The 27,844-nt window shown below is 24.8% G+C and overlaps 1 protein-coding gene across 1 annotated transcript; it reads right to left on the bottom strand.

Annotated features, from left to right (window-relative positions):
- On the bottom strand, positions 1–25,997 carry LOC145831831 (phosphatidylinositol polyphosphate 5-phosphatase type IV-like). Its single transcript, XM_082939172.1, has 9 exons — positions 25,888–25,997; positions 22,391–22,505; positions 20,115–20,239; positions 18,732–18,851; positions 12,863–12,962; positions 12,491–12,639; positions 10,203–10,315; positions 7,274–7,419; positions 1–431 (listed from the first exon to the last, which is right to left on the bottom strand). The coding sequence occupies exons 1-9, from the start codon at positions 25,949–25,951 to the stop codon at positions 356–358; spliced, it is 1,008 nt and encodes a 335-aa protein (XP_082795298.1). The 5' UTR covers positions 25,952–25,997; the 3' UTR covers positions 1–355.
- Positions 25,998–27,844: the final 1,847 nt, after the last annotated feature.

Here is a 27,844-nt window from a genome sequence, read left to right as displayed (position 1 = left end):
AATAATTGTTTAGCAATAACAAAGAAATGTTTAATAAATTCAGTGTAACTCAAACAGTTTAAATTTTATTTCAACGCTTTATCACATTAGTGAAAGGCAGTAAGAAATTATTTTTGTAGAAATGGCTTTGAGTAACCCAAATTTACACACTTAAAAGTCTCTAATTAAGTTACAAAATTACATAAAACTTCAGATAAAACTTCACAGTGTATTAATAAAGACAAATTTAAATTATAAGTGAAATGGTTTGATTACTAAAAAAGACAGTTTAAAACGTTTCGAATCTAATATGAAAAGAACTAATTTGACAACAAGCAAATATCAAAAAAATACTTAATTTTTAATTATAACTCATTTACAAAATAGAACATACTGTACTTTTGCTATGAAATCCCGAAATAATTTTTCTTTCTACTCTTTTTTCTGTTAACCTATAAGTAAAAAATTATTGTAAGCATATCTGCTTTGTATCGATATGAAAAGAGTTTTTAAAACAAGCAACAAACGCGGAAACGATATAAAAAGCCGAACACCGCGAGATAAACGTGTTTTCGTATGGTCAAGCGTGTGTGGTTGCGGGCACATGTTCTTAGTTTTCGAGCCTTACTTTTGATTATGTTTAAGACGTATTTTAAGTCGCTTATTAAGCATTGTTTTTTATTAGGAATTGATTTATAATCTTGACGACGTCATTGATTTTCATTTAGCGAGTCACTTAGTTTCATTTCAAAGATCGTAGATTGTTTATATTGTAAAATAAATTGTGAGTTTTAATTTGCATTTTTTTACTAAATAGAATTTAACCTAGTTAAGCTTATAAGTTACATTTCTAGCACTTATCTATAGGCTTGGTTATATTAGGCCTCTTATAATATAGGTTTAATTGTAACATACTTTTGTTAACACTATTAGTACACTAATCACTGATATATGAGTACGAGCGCTAGCAGTTATAAATCCATTTGTCAGCATATGACCGCTCGAGGTTAGTTACTGAGCACGCAACGCATGCTCAAGCCGCTGAAAAGCTTCTGCATGGTTGCCACAGATCAAGCTGAGAAAAATTTCCTGACTTTTTGTGATTTTTTACTAAAATTTCCTGACTTTTCTAAATCAAACTCTTAATTTACACTTATTCTAAAATACATAATCTAACAATAGAAACTATATAAAGCTTTCAATCTAATTTTAATACAGGTTAAAACAACAGTGTTTTGCTTAATTCAATCATCAAAATTTCATTACATCACTTGAACCATATGTGTACAATTGATGTATTCGCAATAAAAAGCTCTATCAGAAAAATACTTATATTATTACCTTATAAACACAGCTTGTTCATTATTATTCCAGCAAAATGTTTTCGAAATGTGGTCCAAGGTCAAAACTTATCATGTATGATAATTTTGTTCGAACCATCTGACATGACTGTGCTATTGCACTGTCAGGAAACATTTTTTTGTTCAGCTCCGCCAGTTTGTTACACGAATTAGCTGAGTAATTGTGCTTGACAGTGTGTAATGCCCATAAAATTTCAGCGGTTGCAGTCTGTAACTTACTTACCAAACCTATTGATGGGCTTACACCACTGCTCTCACAACTTGCTACTCTGCTGCTGCTCTCACCACTTACCCCACTGGAGCTTGATCAAGCATTATAGAAAATTTATTGGATTCAGTGAACTCCTGGTATTTTATTTCTATGCCCACCTTCATTCATATATACAGTGAGTGCTTTTCCTATATTTGACAGTGACAGAGTACATGAACACCACTTGCATTTAAACTTTTGTGTATATATCACAGTTTCACTATGGAAGTGTCCTTGCTACAGATCATCAATACTAAAAAGTTTACAAAATCTGCTTGTTCAAGTAGGGTACTTGTTCAATATGTTAATAGAAAAATTGTGCAGTTTAATAAAGGATATTTTACTAATTTATACCAGATGAAGGCATTGTTCTAAAACTAAATATTTCTTTTTATAATTAATAATTTTGTAAATTTCTAGGAAAATTCGGATTTTTTTTGGCTTTAAAGGATTTTTAATTAATTTTTACTATTTGAAGGCTTTGGAAAATAAGGAAATTTGTAAATTTAAACTGACGAATCTGACCTTTTTTTTTAATCGAATTTCCTGACTTTTTTTCAAAACCCCCCACTTTTTCCTGACTTTTGTCATTTTTTTTAATTTTTCCTGACTTTTCATAATTTCCTGACTTTTCCTGACCACGTGGCAACCCTGCGCATGTTAACTAGCAAGCATATACCAACAATAACCCTGAGCCGACTAACATATCAGACCGACACAAATTGTTGTCAGACTAACCAGGTATTAAGTTAGTATTAAGGGTTTAGGGTTATATTATAACAAAAAACATAGGATACCTAATCTAAATATTAAGAAAAAAGTCATAAAAAAAACTGTATTTACTTAAATTAAATAGTAGACTGCAATGTTGTTTATGTATAAGAACTAAAATCTGTTCATACATAAAAATATTAGCAAAACCAATATGTTGTATATTAAAATTTTTTTAACTTAAAATGCATAATCAGGTAAAATATTTCCTAGTGTAAGTTCTTTAACTTGGTAATAAATAGAATAATTATTTTGCACTTGTATTATTATTTAAACAATCACTTACCCAGTAAATTAAACAATTTATTTTAGTCAGCACAAGTAATCATATAAAATAGAAAATAAAAAAACAATGAAATTTAAATAATTATTAAACTGCAGGAACTACAGAATTTATTCGGCACAGGGTAATGATAGTGATTATATTATATTGGACAGACGTTACGTTTTAATCACAGAAGATGGAGCTTTCGCAGGCATAGTTGCAAAAATTTGATCACCAGTTAAGCTAATGATTGATCTGCATTTAAGTTGCTCTACGCCAACAAATACAAAACGAGCAGAAATTTCAATAGGCAAACTCGATTACTTTATAGATACAACAAAAAATCTTTCAACTGCATTGTAGTTTTAAAAGAACAACAAATTTAAAAACAAACAATAAAGAAAAGGATAATATATTCAGGCTACAAATGATGCAAAACATTTGTCTATAACTAAATATTTGTTATAACTTAAAATACACGGCTTAGTTTATTTAGGTTTTAAAAAGCATAAAAATGTAATAATATTTTTAGTTTGATTGTGGTTTAAGCAATTTGTTGTTTATAATATATAATTATAATTTAGTTTTTATAAATTTTGTGGATATAAGTAAAAAAATTATGTGTTTATTTTCTATGTAACTGCTGACCGAAAAAGCTAGTTTTATTTAGCTTTCTAAATTGAGTATCATTTATAATTATTTTATTCAAAATTGTAATTTACTTAAATGTTTAAAAACTATATGAACATTTCTTAAATTAATATAATTTTTTTAAAGAATCGAAGTTTTACATGACAAAAACGTGTTATATGAATTATTAAAATTTTCGTGAGCTCTAAACTCAAACTTTTCACACAAGTTTTTATCAAGTTTTTTTATAACCTTCTTTCAACAAACTATCTTATTTTGACAACCAATTTAGTTTTTCAATAAATTATTTTCTAATACATTATATAATTTCTTTTAAATAAATCAAACTTACTACATACAAATTTGTAGTTATAAACAAAACATAATTTTTTAGTGTTTATTAGTTTTGTTTATAACTAAAAATTTTGTATGTAGTAAGTTTAATTTATTTAAAAGAAATTATATAATGTTAACTATATAAGAATATTTGTGTATAAAAATTGAGTAAAACAAAAATAATTCAGTACAATACTTACGAAATAAAAATAATTTTTTGTTGTTTCAATTACAATATATTGTAATAAAGTATCTGTGATTAAAAAAAATTCTTTATTTAAATATAATAAGTTAAACAAATCTTAAGTAACAGAAATATTTAGAAATAAACGCAACAAAAACCTAAGATCAAAAACTATTTTAAAGAATTGTTTTTAGATTTTAGCAAGTATTTAAAAATTTATAGAACATACAATGACTATAGATTTACCGGATCCAAGATCCGGATGGATCTGGCCATTTTCGCTCGGAACAGAATTCGACCGGATCCTAGTTATTAAAAAAAATATGGATCCGGATCGGGTCGGATCCTTGCTGAGATTTGGCCGGATCCGGATCCAGTTAGTTTGGAAAGACTTTTTTCTTCGGCGATTAGGTTCTTTTAGTTTTATATATTTAGATTATTGTGTTTCGAATATTTAATATATATAAAATTAGTCAAGCGAAACAGACTAATTAAAGTTTAGTTAATTCAATCATTTGTTGTAAACATACAGGTGCATACATCCATTAGAGTAAAAATAGTGAATTAGTAATTTAAAGTTTCTTGCACATTAGATTTATTCTACTGACTCTTCTATTGACTTCTATTTAAAAAATAACTTAGTTCTATTTATAAACTTTGAATATTTTCTTTTTTTAATACAAAACATATATATAAATTTTAATGTATTTCAATTTGTTAAAGTCTATTAAGTTTTAAATTGACCGTTTTAGGTAAATAATGTAAAAACTCTACAAATACAGCTCATTTAATATTTGGTTACTATAACTTTAAGGGGCAGCAATCGTTTATTAATTTTAATCATTTTTCAATTTTTTTATTTACAAACTAATTTCTTTTTAGCCCTGGTTTAGATGAAATATAGTATTAAGTAGTATAAATATTTCTGTGAAAAGTTTAAAATTTTGTTGAACAACTGCTGCCTCTTAAAGTTATAGTAACTTAATATTTTAAATACTTTAATTTATACATAATATTAAGTATATAATACTTTATTTATACATATTAATAAGTATGTTCTTAAGAATACTTTTTATATTAAACAAGAATAGCAGCCACAAACTCAGTATACTAAGATTTTCTTAAACTTAACAACTGTTTTTATTAGATATTAAATGAGTATAATGTAAAGTTTATCATAAAGTAAAAAAAAAGTTCGTTATTTTTTAAAGCATTGTAACATTTAATTTATTTTTCCTATACGTCATACAAGGTACAAATTTCAAGTTTAGTCGTATAAGTAGCATGAATTTTAGCATTTAAACTGAGATTTCGTATAGGTGAGTTACAATTTTTTTTTTTCTAGTTTTCAAAAAAAATATTTAGACAATAAATTGCGTTTTTTTTTAAACAAAATTTATGTATTAAACAATCTTAACTAATTAATGGTGTTATTATAATTAAATTTTATAAGTTTGTTCTTTATTGAAACAACACAAAACTTAAAACATTTAGGATCAGGATTTATCTTAAATTAAATAGCAGACCCGGATCGGGCGGGATCTTAATTTGAAAAAATAGATCCGGATCCGGCCGGATCCTAAATAGTGGATCCAGTAGATCACTAATGATGACGTAATAATCGAATGTATAATTTACAATAATTAATATATCACTTAATATTCTATAAACTTTTTAAAGTTTAGCTTTTATTTGAGTTTATTCTTACTAAGATACTGTAAATAAAAAATCGAAATTATCTTTACAAAAACTGTTTTAAGTTATTCAAGTATGCAATCAAGTTTCGTTTAATATTGTTTTTTAAGGATTAAAAATTGTTAACATAAAAGCTAACCATGAAAAATTTTACGTAACTTTATATGCCAAGTATACATTTTAGCCGTAGAACTGTTCATCTTTTAGTAGACAGATAAACGCCGTAGTTTAAATATAGTTATTACGGGAACGGTTCAATTATGCACGAAAACATTTTTGCATGAAGGGCAAAAAATATAAATAAACAGAAAAATAAACATTAAAAAATCACAAGAAAGAATAAGTAAACAAATAAATTAGTAAAACAAACAAAAAAAAACCGACCGAGGGTAAGGGTTAGGGGTAACAGTAATAATGATAACAATTTTAAAAAGTATAAAAAATAAAAAAAAACTATTTAAAAAAACTATAAAAAAAAATAAACTAATAAAAAACAAAAAAAGTTACCGACCGAGAATAAGGGTTAGGGGAAAGTGATAGAAAAAATAAAATAATCTTATTATAATTATTAATCAAAAAAAAACAAGAAAATAAAAAAATTAACATAAGGTTAGTTATAAAAAAACAATAAATAAAATACAAACCGAGGGTAAGGATTAGGGGTAAAAGTGATAGTAAAAAAAGTTAATAAAAACTAAAATTAATAAAAAAACTATAAATAGAATAAAAATTCAACATGTGCAGAAGTGTGTTCGTGCAAAAATGTCCCTTCGTACATATTAGACTCCTACCCAGTTATTACGTATTGAAACAGTTCTTTAAATAACATAAATAAAGTAATAAAATATAAAAAAATTACCTTTTTTAGAAGTTTATAAAATGGCAGCGAGTCAAAAATGCACGAAGACAATTTTGCACCAAGGGTCAACTTTGCACGAGTTACAATTTTGCACGAAGGGTTATTTTTGCACAACAGTTATTTCGCAACAGTAAAAAAAAAGAATAATATATATATATAAAATACTAAAAGATAAAGTAATAAAAAAAATTAAAAGAAAAAAATACTGACCGAGGGTAAGGGTTAGGGGTAACAGTGATAGTAGAAAAAATAATAACTAAAAATAAATTAATAAATTAAAAGAAAAAAATAATAATAAGTTACTGACCGAGGGTAAGGGGTAACAGTGATAGTAAATTAAAATAAATAAATTAACTAAATTAACAAAAAAATTAAAATTTAAATAAATAAATTAAAATAAATAAAAAATTCAATCCGTGCAAAATTGTCTGCTCGTGCAAAAGTGACCCTTCGTGCAAAAGTGTCTTCCGTGCAATTTTGTCCCCTCGTGAAATTATGTACGCGGATACAAATTTGACAGCTACCTAATTTAATTATAGTCTTTTTAAGACTAATCTAAATGTTTTTTTACAAAATATGAAACATTAAGTACATAAGACATTTTTAAACTTAAGTTGACATTGATTATACAACATATACTTTATCAAATAATAATAACACCTTGTCTTTAACTAGTACTAAAAAAAATTAATAAATATGTACAGACGAATAAAAGTATTGAAATAAGTATAATTTTAGTTAACGAAAAAAAGGATAATTATGGTTTAAATATAACATATACACACTGCAATCAATTAGTGTATATTAAATACATTAGAAATTTAAGAAGTGAACTATCTTCTGCAAATACTAACGCAAGTTATCAAAAAAAGATTATTTACTTTACAATATTCTAATTTGAATGCTTACAACCAAACTAACAATGTTGCATATAACTACTTACTTTTTTTCTTGATCGCAATAAGGTTTAATTTTGACTTTAAACATAGCAAACACAGGCTTATGGTCAGAACATTTGATAGATGGTACTGAATTGTATGAGTAACTTTCTACAATACTTTTATCACTTGATCTGTACAATATCCTATCCTAATACATTTATTGTTCGCTCATAATTACGAATAGTTATTTGTTATACAGCATACAACGATAATAGTATATTTAACAAACTGAATAAACAAATTTAGTGTTTAGTAATTAAATGTTACTAAGTATTATTTAACTGTTCAAAATTTAGGTTTAATTGTTTGCTAACAAAAGATCCTAGTGAAGTAACTTCACTGGAATTTTTATAAAAACAAATCATACAGTAATCTTCCTTTATTCTACCAACATATGTTTCTGTGTGTCAACGAATCAACACACTTCAACTGGGTTCTGTAAAAAAATAATTACTGTAATGAGAGAATAGAAGCATAGAATAAAGTAGGTGTAAACATGTTTTCATAAAAATAAGATATTTTCTACAGATAATAATTATTAACAGTTGAAATACTTAATATTAAATCCGACTGTAATAAAACTATATAATATTTATGATTATTATTCATATAGTTTTATAACAGTCGGATTTAATATTAAGTATTTCACCTATTAATAACTATTATCTGTAGAAAATATCTTATTTTAATGAAAAGATGTATACACCTACTTTATTCTATGCTTTTATTCTCTCATTACAGTAATTATTTTTTACAGAACCCAGTTGAAGTGTGTTGATTCGTTGACACACAGAAACATATGTTGGTAGAATAAAGGAAGATTACTGTATAATTTGTTTTTATTAAGTATTATTTATAAATACTATTAAGAAAATGTTCAGTTAAAATTGTTTTATTAGTACGAGTAAAGTTTCATTACCTAATGTCAGATCTTCAAATAAAAAAAAGACGATCTAAAACACATTATATATAGAGATAGGTTGGTAATAAGAGGTGATCAGTAATATCAAAAATTATACGTATTAGTAAGTTTTAAGAGAAAACTCAATTATAATTTAGCAAAATCTAAAACAATATTATATCTAAATATAATCTAATTTATATAATCTAAATAAGTATTATCAACCAAATCAAACAAATAAATAAAGTTTGAATTAAGTAAAAAAGGACTACTTGGTAAAAAGAAACTACAACAGAATAAAATAAGATTAAGAATAAGACGATTGGAAGAGAGGGCCACAAGGCTGCGAGCTTTGTTCTTCGATTCAATGATTTTTCTCTGTTAGACTCTTCAATGGCCATTATTTCAATCTAAATATTGTACACGCCTCTGGTTTCTGAAGGTTTTTGCATTACGTTTTAAACATTATTGTCCATAAGATTTTGCTGTTATCTAAATAGTTTCTTTTTATATACGCCGACAACGTTGTTTTTTAGGTGGATTTATTAGGCTTGAAGCTAGATTTATGCTGGTTGTATCTGGTCTAATAGACTAAAACTAACCCAAACAACGTTGTCGGCGTATATAAGGAGAAATAATTTAGATGACAGCAACATCTCATGGACAATCATGTATAAAACGGCACGCGAAACCCTCCTCTAACCCTAGAAACCAAGGCGTGTACGATATATAGCTTGGAAATAATAGCCATTGCAGAGTCTAATAGAAAAAAATTGTTAAATCAAAGAACAAAGTTCGCAGCCTTGTGGCCCTCTCTTCCAATCGTCTTACTTTTAATCTTATTTTACTTTGTTATAGTTTATGTTTTTCAAATATTCCCCTTTTTTGCTTATTTTGAACTATTTTGTATTTACTCGATTTGGTTGTTAATACTTAATTTAGTCTAACTTTTGTTGAATTTTGTCCTAACACTAACTAATACTTATTAATTTTTGATATTACTAATCACCTCTAATAACTAATCTATCTCTAAATACAAACTGCTTTAAATCGTCGTTTTGTTATTGTACCTGAAGATCTGCCATTAGGAAGTGAAACTTTACTCGTAGTAATAAACTTTTTATAACTGAACGTTTTTTTAATATCAGGGTTGCCACTCGTTTTTTCAAAAATTTTTCCAGGCTTTTAAAAGTACACACTTCTGGATCTATTTTTAGATTAAAGTTGTGTTTAAGGTAAAAAAAAATGTGTTAAATAGTATAAAGACATTGATAAGATACTGTAAAGCTACTTTAGAAGTGTTTTTAAATAAAAAAATTTTGATGATGACCAAAAAGAGTTATCTATATGATAAACTTTTTGTGTCATATCGAAAATTTTCTACTTAAAATGTAAAAATTGTTTAAAATTCCAGGTTTCCAGGTAAAGTGGCAACCCTGTAATATTCTTGAAAACCATTAGTGTTTGAACTATAATTTTGTTGGTTTAGAGAATTTTGTAGTCCTACTATAAATACTATAATTAAAAAGAACTTTTAATTTATTTTTATAAAAATTTTTGCAAATAATTTTATCTTTATTAAAAAAGAAAATATTCCTAGTTTTTGGAATAATTATTAAAAAGTAAATAAAACTAGTTCGAAGTAAAAACTAATAAATTAATTAAAGCATAAAAAACTACTTTAAAATAGTAAAACTTAGTCAAATTAAATTTTATTTAAAAAAATACAGTAAGATTAGATTTTTTTTCTAATTTATAAAACTTTTGTCAATAAATAAATACTTATTTCTGCTGAAGGATTCATCGCTTATAAAAAAAGAACTGGTTTTAAATATTATTGTTATAAGGAGGTTGCCTTAATCATTATACAAACAATTTAAAAACAGAAATTTTAATGAAAGTTATTAGAGAAACAAATCATTAGAAATAATTTTAATTTCTCAGTTTCATTCGTTTAAATACATTTACTTATTTCCCTTAAATCATTAAAACTTTTTCCTTTTTTTCTAACTCTCAAAACTCAAACTAACCGTATAGCTTGGTACTCTTTCTACTATGTTGTCATAGTTACTGGTGTTTTTTTGAAACTTATAAGTTGGTAAAAAAGTAATTTTTCCTTCTTTATATCCCGGAAAACACCTGCCTGCAATTTTTTTTAAATCCTAGTAAATATAAGTTTATTTATTATCCATTTATATTTAGTAAACATATACAACATTTTTCCTTGAACATATGTTTCAGCGTTTAACATGTATATATGTATTATTTCTACAAGTCTGTCTCAAAATAAAAATATTTATGCTTAAAATGTTTGTACAATGGCATTTAAAAAAATTGACTAATTAGCTAAATTAACTTTGTTTAATACGTCATAATTTGTGTGTTTGTAAAATTTGTAATATTTCACTTGATAAACTTCATTTTTTCGTTTTCTTAAATAACTCAAACAGCACTGAAACAGTTGTGATCAAATTCGAAAACAGTTGTTTTTTATTTAAAATATATATTATTAATTAAGCACTACATTTTTTGATAAAATTTATCAAAATGTTTATATTTAACATATTTATTTTAAAAGTCCATTTAAAAGTCAAAATGCACATTAGGGTGCTTATAAATACGGATGACCTTTAAGTTTACAGCTAAAAAAAATAACAATTGACAAATACCACAAAAACACCCTGAGCAAAATTTTAGATGAGTTGAAAATTTGACATCAGTTTTCTGAAAACTACCCCAATGCAAACTGTATGGGACACAAAAATTTCGACTTTAAAATTCTTAGCTGGAATTTTTTTACATGTGATCAATTATCACAAAAGCACATTGGGCATAACTAAAAATTATTTTTATTAAGTTTCATAGAGGTAATCTTTGATTTATGCAATTTTTACCACATTTTTTTAAGTCTCTTCAATTTTTAGTTTTTTTTTTCAAAAAATAAAAAAGTGCCACCATAAAACTTTTTTTATATCAGACTAAATTGTGCACGATGTGTTTTTGTGATATTTGGCCACATGTAAAAAAATATCCAGCTAAAAATTCTAAGGTCAAATTTTTTGGGTCCCATACAGTTTGCATTGTGGTGGTTTTCAAAAATCGAATGGTGCCAATATGAAAGCTTCTTCAAATAATTTATAGTTTTGCACACGGTATTTTTGTGGTTTTTGCAAAGTGTAAAAAATTTTTAGCTCAAAACTCAAAGGTATAAGTATCATAATGCGCATAATTTAAGCTAAATATTTTTAGAATTGTAAGTCATTTAACTACCAAAATAATTTTGTATCCAAAGAATTACTGAAGTAAAAATACTTAAAAATTTAACATTGATATATGTGCCTTTGACTTAGGCTATTATCTATTTATTAAACTGACTGATAAACTAGATAGTTTTTTGAGATAGGGAAACAATTGTATCAAAAAAATGTAATATTTTATAAATTATATACTATTAGCACCAAAATTCCTTGTAAAGAGCTTATCTATTTTCACATTTACCTAACAAAAAGAAGTATAACATATATAATATTGTCAGGTTGGTCTTTTAGTATAAACTTTTATCAATTTGATGTAACATATTTTTTAAAGGAGCGAAAAACCAGAACAAAATTTTATTTTGGTATCAAATGAGTTTTTTTTTAAATGTTTAAGTAAAAATTATTAATAAATACGATTACGTTCCACTATTTTAAATATTAAAATTTAGTTTTGGAAACTTGACAAAATCTTAGTTAGTAGGCATTGAAGTTTACTAAAACTTAGAGGATTTTTGATATTTTTGATTTTTGTAGTACATTTTTTAGATACTATATTAACAGGGTGGTCAGTAGCTTTTTTTTTTTTAATTTCGTCCAGGTTTTTATAAGTGAAAATTTATTTTCTTATCCCTTGTTAATTTAAAAAAAAATTTCAAATAAGAAAAAAGTTTTTAGTAATATAAAAATACTGAAAAGATACTGTAATGCTACTTTAATTTTGTTTTGATTTAATAAGCTAAACTTAAAATCTAAGTTTTTTCGCATACAATAGACTCTTATCTATTCCAAATTTCATTATTAATTATTTTAATTTAAAATTCCTGTTTTTAGCCAGTATGTTGAAAATCCAGGTTTTTTCAGGAATTATAAATCAAAATGGCCACCCTGTATTTGAAAGAAACCAAAATTTAGAATATGTTAAAAACTTCTTTTTTTATATTTTAATTAGTGCTTTTATATAAAACATGCTATAGGGACATACAAACACTAAAATTAGTTACTAACTATTCTCAGCTTAAGTCTGTAAAAACTTGCAGATTAAAAAATTTAAAGTTATTTACCTAATCTCATGTAGTTTGTTAGTTGATCGCATTTTACAAATTCTCTGATATCATAAGTATTATCTTGAATTGATTCTTTCAGCAATGTAGAAGGCTGACTAATCCGAAAATTTAAGTCTCCAAACCAAAATATAGCATCGAAAAATTCTCTGCATGAGAAGCATATTAATTTAATTTACAACATAAGGTAAGAGTAAAAGTTTTTGTTTATTTAAAAATTAAAACTTTAGCAAATATTTATACAATTTACTTATCTTTCTGTGTTTTCAAATAGAAGAAAAACATTGTGTTTTTTTAAACTTACATACAACTGACAAACTAATTTTTACTAATTGGAAATATCTGTGTAAGTTAATGAAACTAAATACTTACGAATTTAAAATATTGTTAGATGCATGGTTTTCTTCTATTTTGAGAACAGTAGCAATATTTAAGTAATTTGCTATTCTAGAGGCAATATTGTTTTGACCAGCTGTAAAAAATTTAATTAACTTGTTTATTTTAATAACACGTTGCTGTGTATATGAATAATAGACTTTTTTTAAGAGCAGGGTCGGCAGTGTTTTATGAATAACAAGCCAGATTTATTCTAAAAATTTTGTGCGGATCACATAATAAGAAAAATTTCATTCATGGAAAATAGCTTTATGGAATAAATGTAATTACACAAACATAAAATGGCTAAATATAAAAAAATTTTACTAACATCATAAAAAATAATACTTGTAATTTTTTACTATAAATAAGCGAAATTTGTTATCTAAGCTTATTGCAGACGGAAGTTTACCAACCCTTGTTTTAGAGCAGGGGTCAGCAAACTGCGGCCCTTAAAGCCAAAACCTGTGGCCCACAAGGTACGTTTCAGTTTCTTTTTCAAAACTTTTATAAGATTTCTTTTTTGGTAAAAGCTTACAATAAGGCTCTTTATTTAATAACTACTCGTTACTAGTACTCTGCTATTGCTTATTCTATCAATTTTTAATATTAAAATATTTAATTTCATTTTGATTACTACGAATATTTTCAAATAACTTCGGCTTGGGGCTTAAAAATAATTGGGCTATAAATTTTGAGTTGATTTTAGTTATATTAAAATTCTTAAAATGCAGCAATTTATAACTTATGATTCTTTCTAATCTACCCAAATTCGTTTTATAAGTATACATAAGTAGATTAATTATGCTTTTTTGATTAATTTATGAATATTTTGGTTTTGGCACTGGTTTTAAATTAAAAAATTTAAACATAGTCACTCATCTAAAAAAAGTTTATTAATTAATTTCATTTATTGGTCATCAAAATAATCTTGCTAAAAACTGATAAGAATATAGTGTAAATTCAGTTATATACAATGGTTTTAAAATATCTAGCTAAAAATAGTTACGTCATAAAGAGTAAAGTATAAACTTTACTTGCAACTAAATTAAAAAGTACATTACAAAATACGACAAAAACGACACTAATAACACTGAAAACACGCTATTTAAAAACTTTTAAATTGTAGAAATCTCGTTGTTTACAAATTTTCGGCTCTAATAAACAATGAAATTAATTATTTTTTGTTAATTTATTTAAGCACAAGCTTTGAGGCTGTGAATAAATTTTTTATACAGGCAGCAAGCGTGCAACTTTTTCTAGGAAAATTGGCCTAGAACTTATAAAATATGCCGATCCCTGTTTTAAAGTAGAGTTCGAAGAATTAAAATCCATTACTTGCTTTAAATCAAATATGTCAAGTTTAGGAAATTAAAAACTTATTTATATTAAGTTTTTAGATAAGGAAAATTTCAAACTGACGTTATCAATAAATAATTAACGTTTTAGTAAAATATAAATATGAAAATCTAGAAAAAGTCCTCTTTAAAATATATATTTTTAAATATACAATCTGACTTGTCTTAAAGTATTTAATCTAATAAATCTTAAAGTGTTATGTAAAATACATTGAAAATACTTTTTTAAATACTAAATAAAATATATAATATGATGTAGAAAGTATTCACAAGGAGACGATCTAAAATTAAATGAGGCAATTAGTAGATATGCAGATTTTTATTACTTTTTTTTAATGTTGAGCATCGCAAACTTTTTGAAAAACTTTAAAAAAAAATACTTAAAATTTAGATGATCAACTAATAAACTGAATAAAAGATAAAAAACATTACATAACTTTATTGACATCGAGATCTAAAAATTTTACAAAATTCTTAAAAGGTGATGTTTCTTAAAGTGTACAGTGCACACAAGCAAATAAAATGTATCATAAATATTTAAGTTTTCAAAACTATTATTACATGTTTTTTTTAAGATTTATACACAGAAACATCGACAATAACACAAAAGCTTTAGACCATAAAAGAAAACATGTGCTTGAAATCTTGTTTGCTCCAATCATTACTTTAAAGATCAACCATAAACATTTTTCACAACCACTGAGAAATTATTAGAACATGTTGCTACAGTTCGTTTTTTTTTCTGAAGTCAAATGGTAACAAGCTTAAGCAATCATTGAACTGGCACTTGACTGCACTGCATATTCAACAACAACAGTTCCAATGACATGCTACGACTAGTTTTGTTCTTAATAAAACTCTAACTACAATCATTTACAGCCCAACGTCTCAGGCTTAGTCAGTTTCGCTGCGAAAATAGTTTAAAATCATAAAAGCTTTAAAATTTTGCTTAGACATTAAGATGTACCACAGCATTACAGGCAAATAGCTTGGTAAGTTTCTACAACTCTGCAGAAACGTATGCTTTTACCAAAAAAAAACGAGCTTTTGTTTAATTTTTTAGCTTAAAATTCCCGATTTTTTGGTTTTTTGGACTCAATTATTCCTAAATTTGCTCTCCTCATAGACAATTTTGACATATGAAAGACTATTTAGCACTTATAGTGTTAAAAAAATTGAACGAACTGAACTCGCCTAAATTATAAACATTTAGCTCAGAAGCAGATTTTTTTATCAAAGAGGAATGAAGTGTAAAAAATATTTTTTAAATCTGTAGATATTTTAAATTAGAATGAATAAAAATCTACAAAGTGAGAGAGGTATTATTATTGAAAAAATGGATGTTATAATATTGAGAAATTTGCATCATGTTTTATGTTACACAAAAATAAACTAAGACAAAAATAGTATAAACTTTGTAATAACTCAATTATAAACTTACAGAAATGATGAGTAAAAGTAGAATTAAACAAAAATATCAATTTTTGATTAGTGTCAAATAAACTCTCTGAGTTGAATGTTGCTAGTCAAAACATATACAAAAATGAAAAAAAAAGTTATATTGTTGACACATATACAAAAAAAAACATTCTAAATAGTGATGATTTCATTTTTGAAGTCTTATCAGGAAAAATTTATGTATATCACATAAAAAAATAAACAACAAGACAAAAAGCTTGCAGCATGAAATACAATAGGTAAAACTCAATAATTTGAAAGTTTTTTTGAAGTAAGATAAATAAGTTCTAGTTTTTTTGTAGTAATTAAAAAAATTTATTTCTTATTTGAAATTTGTTACAAAGGTTTTATACTTGTTTAGATCAGGGTTTCCCAAAGTAGGCCATATGGCTCTATTGGGTACTATATCAGAAATTTAGGAAGCCATAAGCTGCAAAGTGGACAAAAGGAGCCGTGACTAGTAAAGGGGTTGTAAGTGGGCAAAAATAACTGTATAATTTTTTTTATATTTTATTTAATGATAAAAAAAAATCAAAATATTTTTTTTTAATTTCTTTGTTTTGATATTTTATAATTTTTACAAAAAATTTATGAAAAACTTTTGCTTTATTTTATAAATATACATTTTACTCTGTATTTAAAAAATTTAAATTAAAGGCTATTTCGAAAATATTGTCAACATATTTTTTGTATTTATGGTTTTCTAATGTTTTTTATTATTGTTAAGGAACTTGTAATAAATTAGTTTTTGAAAAAAATGATTGATTAATTTTTACAGCTAAAAATTTTAAACAATCAATGCTAGAAATTACATATAATACTCATTAACTATTTTACAAATTATTTTTCATAAAAGTAAACTGCATTTCTAAAAAAAAAAAAATTGATATAAATTTCAATATTTTTTATGATAAAAATTAAACAAAATTATTAAATGTGTTCAAATTTGTTATTGTATTACTTTTTTTTCAATTAAAAAAAAAAGTTTAGTATTATTATCTGATAAAAGCAACAATTGCAGCAAACAACTTCAGAATGGTGTGGAAATTACCACTACTATAAATTTTAAGCATATCTAACGCATTTTTAATAAAATTGTGATTTTCTTGTACTTATTTTGAATGAAAGTTATTATGAGTTTTCACAAGCGACAAATGAGGAATCATAGGGGATGTGTGTGTAGCATCATAAACTGTCCTGAATATGGTTTTTTCTCATACATAGAAATTCATTAACTTTCAAATTCATTAACAAAACTGGTTAATTCAATATAAATTATAATACTATAAAGGTAGTTTAAATTACTCTCTATACCATATATATTTCAGGGGAACGGGTCTTTTTTGCACGAGCGTCACTTTTGCACTAAAGGTCACTTTTGCACGAGAGGACACTTTTGCACGGCAACTCTTTAGCACGAGGGGACACTTTTGCACAGCGTCAGTTTTGCACGAGTGGACAATTTTGCACACAGAGTCATTTGTTCACGGCAACATTTTTGCACAATGAAAATTTTGCACGGCAGCATTTTTGCACTACAATAGTTTTGCATGACGTCACATTTTTATGGTGACATTTTTGCACAGCAACATTTTGGCAAGATTACTTTTTTGCACGGATTATTACTTTTGCATGCAGGCCGCTTAAATGTTTTTTAGGTAGTACCAAATTTGTAACATAAAAAAAAAAACTAAACGGCCAACATCAAGTATTTAAATGCATTGACTAACAACAAAAATAAAAACCTATCGCCCCAAAGACATTAACAATAGACTGGCCAGATAAATAATCATTAAACACATTGAAAAAGGACTCATTTTTAATAGAGTAAAGGTGCTGCTAATAAAATTGAACTATAAACTAAGCTATATCTCAAAATTAAATTAACAGTTGAAAAAAATTATTTGTTAATTTTACTAACAACATTTTAATTCAAATAAAACTTTTTTTATTTTAATCGAAACTCTTTAATTTTTTTGCAAGAAACTAATTCATATGGAAATTGGTTCTATACTTCAACTGACCGATAAAAAAAAGAATTATGCCAAGCCTCATTATTGAAATAATGTTTGCATGTATTTTTTTGCTATTTTCTCTTAGTAAGTAATCAGTTCTACAAGGTTTAAAAATTGTTTCTGTATTAATTGTAGTTTCACCCTTAACTAGTTTTAAAAAAGTAATAAGGTCAAATTCAAGTCTCCTGTAATCTAATGACTAAATAATAGTTTTTGTTACTCTATCAACGTAAGACATATAAGAAATAATGCAGCGGTTGAAGATTAATCTGAGATATTTTCTATGAACAGATTCTATATAATTTATGTCTTTTTTTAAATTATGGAGACCAGACTGGTGTGTTAAAAATTAACGAAATTATGTTTATTTTTATTTAAAGTATTCAATATTGTTTAAATTTTAAATTAAAAAAAATCGTACTTAACTAGTTTATTTAAATTAAAATTATAAAAATGATTAGAGTGAATTATAGTAAGTTATTATATTATTCTAGGTAAAACTTCAAATAAAAACTTTACAATAAAATTTCATCTATAAAACTATCTCATTTTATTCATTCAAAATATTTTTTGTTTAAAATCAAATTTTATTTAAGTATATGAAAATAAAATTTTATATTGAATTTTTTAAATTTACATTTTAAAAATTAGCAATAAAAAGCGTGCAAAAGTGAGCTTCGTTCAGAATTGACCAATTAATTAAAATTTTTGCACTGCATAAACATTTTCGTGAATCTAGCAAAATTAAAAGCTGTGCAAAAATTTCACTGTGCAAATGTGTCCCCTCGTGCTAAAGTGACCCTCGTGCAAAAGAGTCGCCGTGCAAAAGTGTCCTTGTGCAAAAGTGTCCTTGTGCAAAAGTGTCCTTGTGCAAAAGTGTACCCTCATGCAAAAGTTACACCCATTCATATTTCAAATGCTATAAATGTTTGCAGATTAGTAACTTTTTCAGGCTAGTTACGTCCATGAAGCATTATAATAATTCTTAATTCCTTTGTTCAATTACTTCTATAAATATTTGAATTGCCAACTAACAGTGAAAATGGGAGTTTAAAAATAAAAACTTGCTTCCACACACATCAAGTTGAACACCTATTGCACCTTTTGTCTTAACTTTATGAAATGCTCTTGTAGACATTTTTTCCTTTACACTGCCTAAAAATAATTTAGTAAATAAGCTATCAAATAAAATTTTATACACTTATATTTGAAATCTATTTCTCAAAGTTTTATAAATAAACACAAATGAAAAAGGTTGTTCAATAAAGTTAAAAAAAATATATTTTTAAAAGTTTAGGTTTTTATTTAAAGAGTATATCTTCTTTTTTTTTTTTGCAATTAATTGACAAAAAACATGGTCAAAATTAAATTTTTAATAACTTCTTTATTTACACGAATATTTTTTATATGCAGTTTTTCTTTCTTATTTTCAAAATATATTTGTTTTTCAGATTATTTTAATTCAATTCAAAATTTTCACTATATACAGGGTTGCCACTAATTTTTTCAAAACTTTTCTATGTTTTTAAAAGTACACATTATCGAGTCTATTTTTAATTTAAAATTAAGTTTAAGGTAAAAAATGTGTTAAATACATTGAAAAGATACTGTAAAGCTATTTTAAATATGATTTTAAACAAAAGAAATTTTTGATGATGACAAAAGTTTTCTATTTATATGATAGATTTATATGATAGATATTTATTTTATTTGAGTCAAATCGAAATTTTACGACTGAACATGTGAAAATTGTTAAAATTCCAGGTTTTTCCAGGTTTTTTTTATGAATTTTGTTCAAAATTCCAGATTTTTCAAGTTTTTTTCAAAATTTCTTAAATTCCAGGTTTTTCTAGGATTCCAGGTAAAGTGGCAACCCTGTATACGTAAGGTTTACATCCATTTTTTGAGAATTTGCTCAAAATTTGTCAGAATTTCTTAAAATTATAACTTTTTTAACATGACCTGCTTTTAAGAAAGCAAACTTAATTAACTTTGTACATGTAGCAAGCAATCATCACAAAAACACATTCTACGCGTTTTAAGACGATTTGAAAAAAAGCTTCATAGAGGCTTTTCTTGACTTTCTCAAAAAAACTTTACATAGGGGTTGGTTTCAGAAAAAATGTAAAAAGTACATCAGTGGTAAAAGCTAAAAAACTTTTTTTGTGTTGTTTTTTTATGTAGTTTGTCACGCCCAAAAATTTAAACTAAGCTAACTCCAAGGTCGGGCAACAGATGCACCCATGAACGTACAAAAACTTACTATTCTTAAAATTGGCTGTATTAATTTTCGTACTAAAAATTAACTAAACTAAATACATAATAGAATTAAACTTAAAGGTAAGTGTACCTGTTGCCAGCCTGATGAAATTGAACAGTTTAAAGATTGCAACAACTAAAAAAAATTTGCAAACTTACAATTAGTGTGAAATTGAAACTTCTTTTTTACGAATAATGAAATGTGCAAAACTCCATGTTTACAAGTTAGTGACATCATGAACTCTTCCCCTAATACGTTTAATATACAGTTTTCCCACAAAAGCCTACAAATTAAAGTATTTCTCTAAACAAAGTTATTGATTTCTTTTGCTTATTCATAGTAATAATAATAATAATAATAATAATAATAATAATAATAATAATAATAATAATAATAATAATAATAATAATAATAATAATAATAACAATAACAATAACAATAACAATAACAATAACAATAATAACAATAAAATAACAATAAAATAACAATAAAATAATAATAATAATAATAATAATAATAATAATAATAATAATAATAATAATAATAATAATAATAATAATAATAATAATAATAACAATAAAATAATAATAATAATAATAATAATAATAATAATAATAATAATAATAATAATAATAATAATAATAATAATAATAATAATAATAATAATAATAATAATAATAATAATAATAATAATAATAATAATAATAATAATAATAATAATAATAATAATAATAATAATAATAATAATAATAATAATAATACTGCTACTAAAAGCTAAACATTTTTATAAGCTTTTAAAATAATATAAGTTACCACTACAGTGGGCTTGCAACTTAAAGAATTCTTTTTTTGAAAACTTGTGGTCAGAAAACCACTCTAGCACTCTTAGATCATCAAATCATATAAAAATTCAGTTTTAAAAAAGTGTTTTGCCAATTGGCGCAAGGCGATTTGAAGAGTTCTTGTGTCAAACGAAATTGATGTCTTCAAAAAAAAAGATATCAACAATTAAGAATCAAGCTTTTTAGATTATTTAAAACTAAAATTACTTGATTTTTTTTCATTGTTTCAAAACTATATTTCAAATTTTCGTTTAATATGTTTGACCAGTAAGTTAAAAAAAAAGACTTTTTGTCTCCCGCAAAAACAAAGAACAGTATTTTTTTCTTTATTTCAACTAAATAAACCTTTGAAAGTTTTGAAAAAATTGCTAAGTGAGACAATATAAATGTACTTATCAATGTAGTTCTTAAATTTTGTAAAGTTAAAACATAATTATTAAAAATTATTCTTAAATGCAACTTTTTATTATGTCTTAGAATACTTTACTTTTCATGTGATATTTTAGCCAATATGACAGTATATACCTTTTACTTAAATTTTACTAAAATAATTAAGTAGAACAAGAACTTTTTAAACAAAACAACTTTTCACTTCAGTTTAACTTAGTAAGATACAATTTCTGATGAGCCTTACTACAAAAGTACTCAAATAATTTTATGAAAAATAAAATGTGTTTTGTTATATTTTTTAAATAACTTATAAATCCATAAGACAAATTTTTTATTGAGCCAACTTAAACTAGGTTTTAAATAAGCAAACTAATTTTAAAATGAAAAATTTGAAATGGTACACATATTTAATGCAAAGCAATCTTCAGTCATTTGATTTAAAACTACATTTAAAACACACAAATTACACACAACTAATATAACACATTGTGACCTATTTTTGTGTATAACATTTTTAAAATTAGCTTTCCTTCAAAATAACATACAAAATCTGTAAAATTTCAATAGAGGACTTTAAAATTAACCAAACTTTAACAAACATTATTTATATGCCTACAAACGGAAAGTTATTTATTTGTTTTAGTTATTTAAAACTATTTTAATGCATATATTTTTGTGTACAAAACTTTCAAATTAAAGGAACTAACTGTCATTAAAAAAAAAAGTATTTATTTAATATTTCAGACAAAACTTTGAAAATTAAAAAGTTCAAGACAAACAAAGCATCTTTGAAAATTGAAACAAAACAAATACTTTATCAAACTGTCAACAATTTGCCGTTTATAATAGATGAACAGTTCTATAGAGGCTCAATTTAAAGTACTAGTATAAAGGTTTGATCACACCTAGTCAATCATCAGACCACATGCCTTTGGTAGACTGAGACCCAGGTTTTGTTCTTATTGAAACTCGGTATTTATGTACAAAGTGTTTGTTTAAAATAAAAAACTATTAGATTTTTTTTTAGAAGCATTTAAAATGTTAAATTTAGGCGATAAAAGATATTTCAATCAAAAAATTAAGATTCATTAGTTAAATAAGCTAAATCTTGCTTAAAATACTTTTAAAAGTCATTCAAATATCTTAAATAAATAGTACAAAACAATTGAAGCAATAAAAAAAAGACAAGGCTAAATACTTACAAATTATTAGTAGCTTCTTGGACCCCAATTACATAGACATCACACCTTTTGTTTAAGGGTAGTATAAAACTTTCAATATTTTTTGGTGTTTTACATTTCTGCATATTCCATGTTCCTAGATAGTTTATTAAATTACATTAAAAATTTTCATTAAATAATTTTAACTCTTTTGATAAATTTTTGTACTTACACTGCATCATAAAGTTATAAAACCTTGAAACATTAAATTAGTTGATCACAAACAAAAAATGCATATTATAATGCTATATACGCTATAAAATAGCATATTCCAAACTATAAATAAAAAAAATTTAAAATTCATTGATTAAAAATTTAAACAACTTTGTAAAACTTCTTTAATTTAAAGAAAATTTATCAACCTTGTCTTGTCAAAGTTTTTCATACAAACACTTAGTATAATTTTTGGTAATACAAATTTATTAATTCACATATATTTTCATAAAAAAAATTTCACTCAGCTAATCAGTGAGATTAACGAGATCCTCAGTTCCAATAAAATTCAGAAAACAATGATAACACTTATGGAGACATTAAGACTTGGCTTAAGATATATTTTTAAATAAAAAAACTAGTAAAAAGTTATAAAAAAGTTTCAAGCTACAATCAATTAAAACTACTAATAAAAATTGTTAACAAATTATTTTTAAGGTAAGTAACGCTGCTTGAAAATAAACACTAATGAAATATTATGTCAATTGAATAGAATTTCAAATGCTAACTTAGTATTTAAAGAATTTTTTAATTTAAAATTACAAAACTGTATTTAAAATTGTGGCAAAATCAGATGTAAATTTGTAAAAAAATTAAGTATCCTTTAAACAATACTGTAATAGAAATTTGCTATTCAACTTTTTATGCAACAAACGTTATGAATGTGATAACACTGTGTAAAACAGACAATTAGGTCTTTTTTTAAAGATGGTGTTCCCACAGACATAACTAGAAGAACATGACCACCAGCAAAACAAGCTGCACTTAAACTGCACTATGCCAACAGCAAAACTTTGAAGAAGGATACTCAATTGTATTTACAGATTCAACAAAATATTATATGGACTTGGATAAATTGTTACAAGTAAGCATTAACACAAACAAAATCTTAACAATGTAAGACCAATATTTTATTTTTTAACAAATAGTTTTTATCAAGATATTTGTATTTAAAATTTAGCTACAAAAATTCTTTAATTTTATCTTTATTCATTAACTGTATTACTTTAAGTTAGGAAGTTAGCAAAAATTTTCATATTAAATCCTATTAAGATTGTAGAGTTTATACTTATTTCAAATATTGTTTTAGAAAATCTTTTTATCTTTATCTCATTAATATAAGCATTTATTGAAGAACAATAATTTGCATGAAATAGTTTTTTACTGAGTAGTTTTTATATAAAGATTCATATCGGAGTCATTTATATTTTCATTTCAATTTACAAAAAATACAAAAATACCATTATCTTTTACTAAAAAACTTCTACCTGTTAACAAACCAATTATACAAAGTTTTGAATTACTATGTTATAATATATTTTGTCTTTATTTTTAGTTTACTTAAAAAAATATTTTTTGGTTCTAAATCTTTTGTTTTATTGAGTTAGTTGACAAAGACAGTAAAATTCTTGAAAACGGTTTAAACTTTAAATGTGCAATAAAATTTCTAGACTTTTTTTTAGAATCATTTGACTATTAATCTACTATATAAGATGTAAAAAGAAAATTTAAGTATAATAACAAGTTTTAGCTATCAATTAAGCTACTTTTTATAGTTTTTTAATATTCAAGCTCATTTTTGTTAAATAGCTGGTTAAAGCCAGGGAGTACAGCAGGTTTGTTATGGGAGAAAATACTAAAACAATAAAGAAATAAAAATCACTAAAAATTGTTTTCCATTTATGTTTTTAATACATTCAAATTTTTACAAACTATTCTTTTCAATGTTATAAATAATATGAAAAAAGCAGATTTTTGACTTTTTTAATTTTATGACTAAGGACATAGGGGGGTTAACACCTTTTTTTGAATTTTGATCTTAATTTATATTGTTTTTACTAAGCTAAAAAATGCTTTTTGCAGATTTAAAAATTCAAAATAACTTTTGAGATATAGCCGGTCAAAGTTGGAGGCAACAACAGGTTTCTTATGGGAGGAGCAAACTAAAACAACAAAAATAGACTATTTCCATAAAAATCTATCTTCTCCTACGTTTTTTGAGATAATTACCTCAAACTTTCAGGAAATGTTCCTTGATATATTTAGAAAATTCTGTTAGAACAAAATTAAAAAAAATAAATAAATAACAATTTTACATATAAAATAAACAAAAAATATTTTTTATATAGTTCTTCTTGTAGCTTGTAGTTTGGTAAAAACTATATAAAATAAGATCAAATTGTTAAAAAAGTAAGATTTTAAATTAAGCTGTTTTTTAAAGTCTTAAAGCAATAAAAATTAAAATAAAACTAAACCAATAGAAATATTTTTTTTATCTAGTTTATTTACCCTTGTTGTAGTCAATATATAATTCTTTTTAAACATATATATAAGTATTGAAAATTAAAAAGTTATAACACGCGTGTATGTAGAAATAAGATGAACCTAAAATCCTTTTCTATTCTGATATTTAAAGTTATATGTATTTTAAAAACGAATTAGGTAAATATATAATAGTGTATCATGTTGTCAGAGCTTTTAAAAATTAAAGTTAATTTATTTATAAATATTTATTAATACTTATATTTCACACCGTTTCTTTTAAACTTACGCTTTAAATTTAACTTTATCAAATTCAGCATAATAAAATACAAATAAGAAACTTAATTTGTATATTGCTCATGTATATTGCTTGTTTTATTAAAATAGTCTTATGTTGAAAATATTAAACAGGGTTGTCAAATGTTTTTGGCAAATTTCTTACAGGTTTCCAAAATTTCTTCCAGGTTTTCAAAATTACATGTTTGAGGGTTTATTTTTAATTTAAAAATTAAGTTTAAGGTAAAAAATGTGTTAAATAAAACAACATAAAAAAAAGATATCTTTAAGTTGCTTTTAAGGTGTTTTTTAACCAAAAAAATTTTATGTATACTATAAATGTTTTGGTCAAATCAAAACTTTCCTACTTAGCATGTAAAACTTATTTAAAATTCCACGTTTTTCCAGGTTTTGTAGTAATTTTTGTCTAAATATTGCAAGGAACATTTCCTAAAAGTTTGAAGTATTTATCTCAAAAAACATAGGAGTAGATAGATTTTTAGTGAAAGAGTCTTTTTTAGCAATTTCAGTTTGCGCCTCTCTTAAGGAATCCGTTATTACTTCCAACTTTGACCCGCTATATCTCAAAAATTATTTTGAACTTTTAAAATCTGTAAAAAGTATCTCATAGCTTAGTTAAAACTCTATAAAATAAAATAAAATTGTTAAATAACCATTTATCCCCCACCCTATGCCCTTTAAAGTATAGATTTATCAAGCAAACAAACCTATAAATAAAGAAAAATCTTGTTCTGGAGGTTTGTCATAAACATCACTTTTGTTTCCATCCATTACATTTTTTGTAACTTAATTGTCTAATAATAAATAAATAAATGCTAAAAGAAAGAATTCATAAGTTTGTTACTATCAGTACAAAAACAATAGGCATAGGGGGGTAAACACCCTTTTTTGGTTTTTGATTTTATTTTACATAGTTTTTACTAAGCTACAAAATGCTTTTTACTGATTTAAAAAACTAAAAGTATTTTATGAGATATAGCCGGTCAAAGTTGGAGGCAACAATAGGTTCATTATGGGAGGCGCAAGCTAAAACGGCAAATAACTAGAAATCACTAAAAATCTATCTCCTACGTTTTTTGAGAAAACTACCTCATATTTTCAGGAAATGTTTCTTGATATATTTAAAAATTCTGTCGGAACAGAATTTAAAAAATTAAAAAATTTAATTTTATATAAAAAATAAACAAAAAAACAGTTCCGACAGAATTTTCTAAATATTGCAAGGAACATTTCCTGAAAACTTGAGTAAGTTATCTCAAAAAACGTAGGAGATAGATTTTTAGTGATTTCTAGTTATTTGCCGTTTTAGTTTGCGCCTCCCATAATGAACCTATTGTTGCCTCCAACTTTTACCGCCTATATCTCAAAAATTATTTTGATTTTTTTTAATTTGTAACAAGCATCTTGTAGCTTAGTAAAAACTATATAAAATAAAATCAAAAACCAAAAAAAGGTGTTTACCCCCCCCCCCCCCCCATATGCCCTTAACAATAGTATATATTTTTTTGAATATATTAAGACCAATGCTTAAACTTTTCAATTTATATAGAATTGTAAATTAAAATCTATCAAAAATATTCATTGAAATCTTAATTAGCCAAAATTGTTTTTAGCTAAGATGTTAAATCAGTCAAAAATCGCTCTGTTTGAGTAACTTCATAGTGGCTAATGTTGGCTTCTTAAGTAAAAACTTGTGTTAATGTTGTTAAAAAAGAGTTTGTAAGCAAAGATTAAATATGAACTTAATATATATATAAATTTAATAATATTAATTTTTCAAATATAATTGATGTTTTTTGTTTAAATTGAATAAGAATTGCAAACGTGATTGAATTAATAAGAAACGTGTCCACTTTTACAAAGAAAAACAGGTGAAAAATAGCTTGACTTTTAGATGAAAAAATATTATTTTTTGGCTTTTATTTTTACTAAAAACAAAAGATCTGAGTTATAAAGGGACAAGGAATCATTTAAGATGTTTCTTGGTTTAAATAAATAAGAATTGCAAATGTGATTGATTTAACAAGAAACATTTCCACTTTAACTAAGAAAAACAGGTGAAAAATAGCTTGACGTTTTGATGGAAAAAAATATTATTTGTCAGCTTTTATTTTTAATAAAAACAAAAGATCTAAGTTATACAAAGCACAACAAATCGTTTAAGATGTTTTTTGTTTAAATTGAATAAGAATTGCAAACATGATTGATTTAATAAGAAATGTGTCCACTTTAAGAAAGAAAAGCAGGTGAAAAATAGCCTGACTTTTAGATGGAAAAAAATATTATTTGTCAGCTTTTATTTTAATAAAAACAAAATATCTGAGTTATACATAGCACAAGGTCTTGTTTAAGATGTTTTTTTGATTAAAGTGAATAAAAATTGCAAATGTGATTGATTTTTTAAGTTTCTAGACTTATAAGTTTTTAAAGCATGCTCTTTAGGATATTTTTTCATTTTTGAGGCTGAAAAGACTGCAGTAATAGTTGCAAGTCATTAAATATTCATTGAAAACATTTTTTTTTAAACTTTTGTCCTGGAAAAGGTTTAGAGCTTTTTCTAGCTGTACAATAATCAATAAATGTCAAACATAGTCTACCATGAGCACCACCCTGTCTCCTTTCTTAGATACCAATTTTTATGATCTTTTATATCCTTTTTATGAA

The sequence above is a fragment of the Thalia democratica genome, chromosome 3 (assembly GCF_965202585.1).
Source record: "Thalia democratica chromosome 3, ktThaDemo2.hap1.1, whole genome shotgun sequence".
NCBI classification, from domain to species: Eukaryota; Metazoa; Chordata; class Thaliacea; order Salpida; family Salpidae; genus Thalia; species Thalia democratica.
Note: the sequence above shows the minus strand (reverse complement) of the source record. Positions and strands in the feature narration are given on the sequence as shown.

Excerpts from the sequence above, each read along its gene's own strand:
- LOC145831831 (XM_082939172.1), bottom strand. The coding sequence starts at position 25,951 with ATGGATGGAAACAAAAGTGATGTTTATGACAAACCTCCAGAACAAGAT. Across the intron at positions 22,506-25,887 it reads AGATTTTTCTTTATTTATAG|GAACATGGAATATGCAGAAA; the intron begins GTTTGTTTGCTT and ends TAAACTATCTAG. Across the intron at positions 12,640-12,862 it reads TCTAACAATATTTTAAATTC|AGAATTTTTCGATGCTATAT; the intron begins GTAAGTATTTAG and ends CTTCTCATGCAG.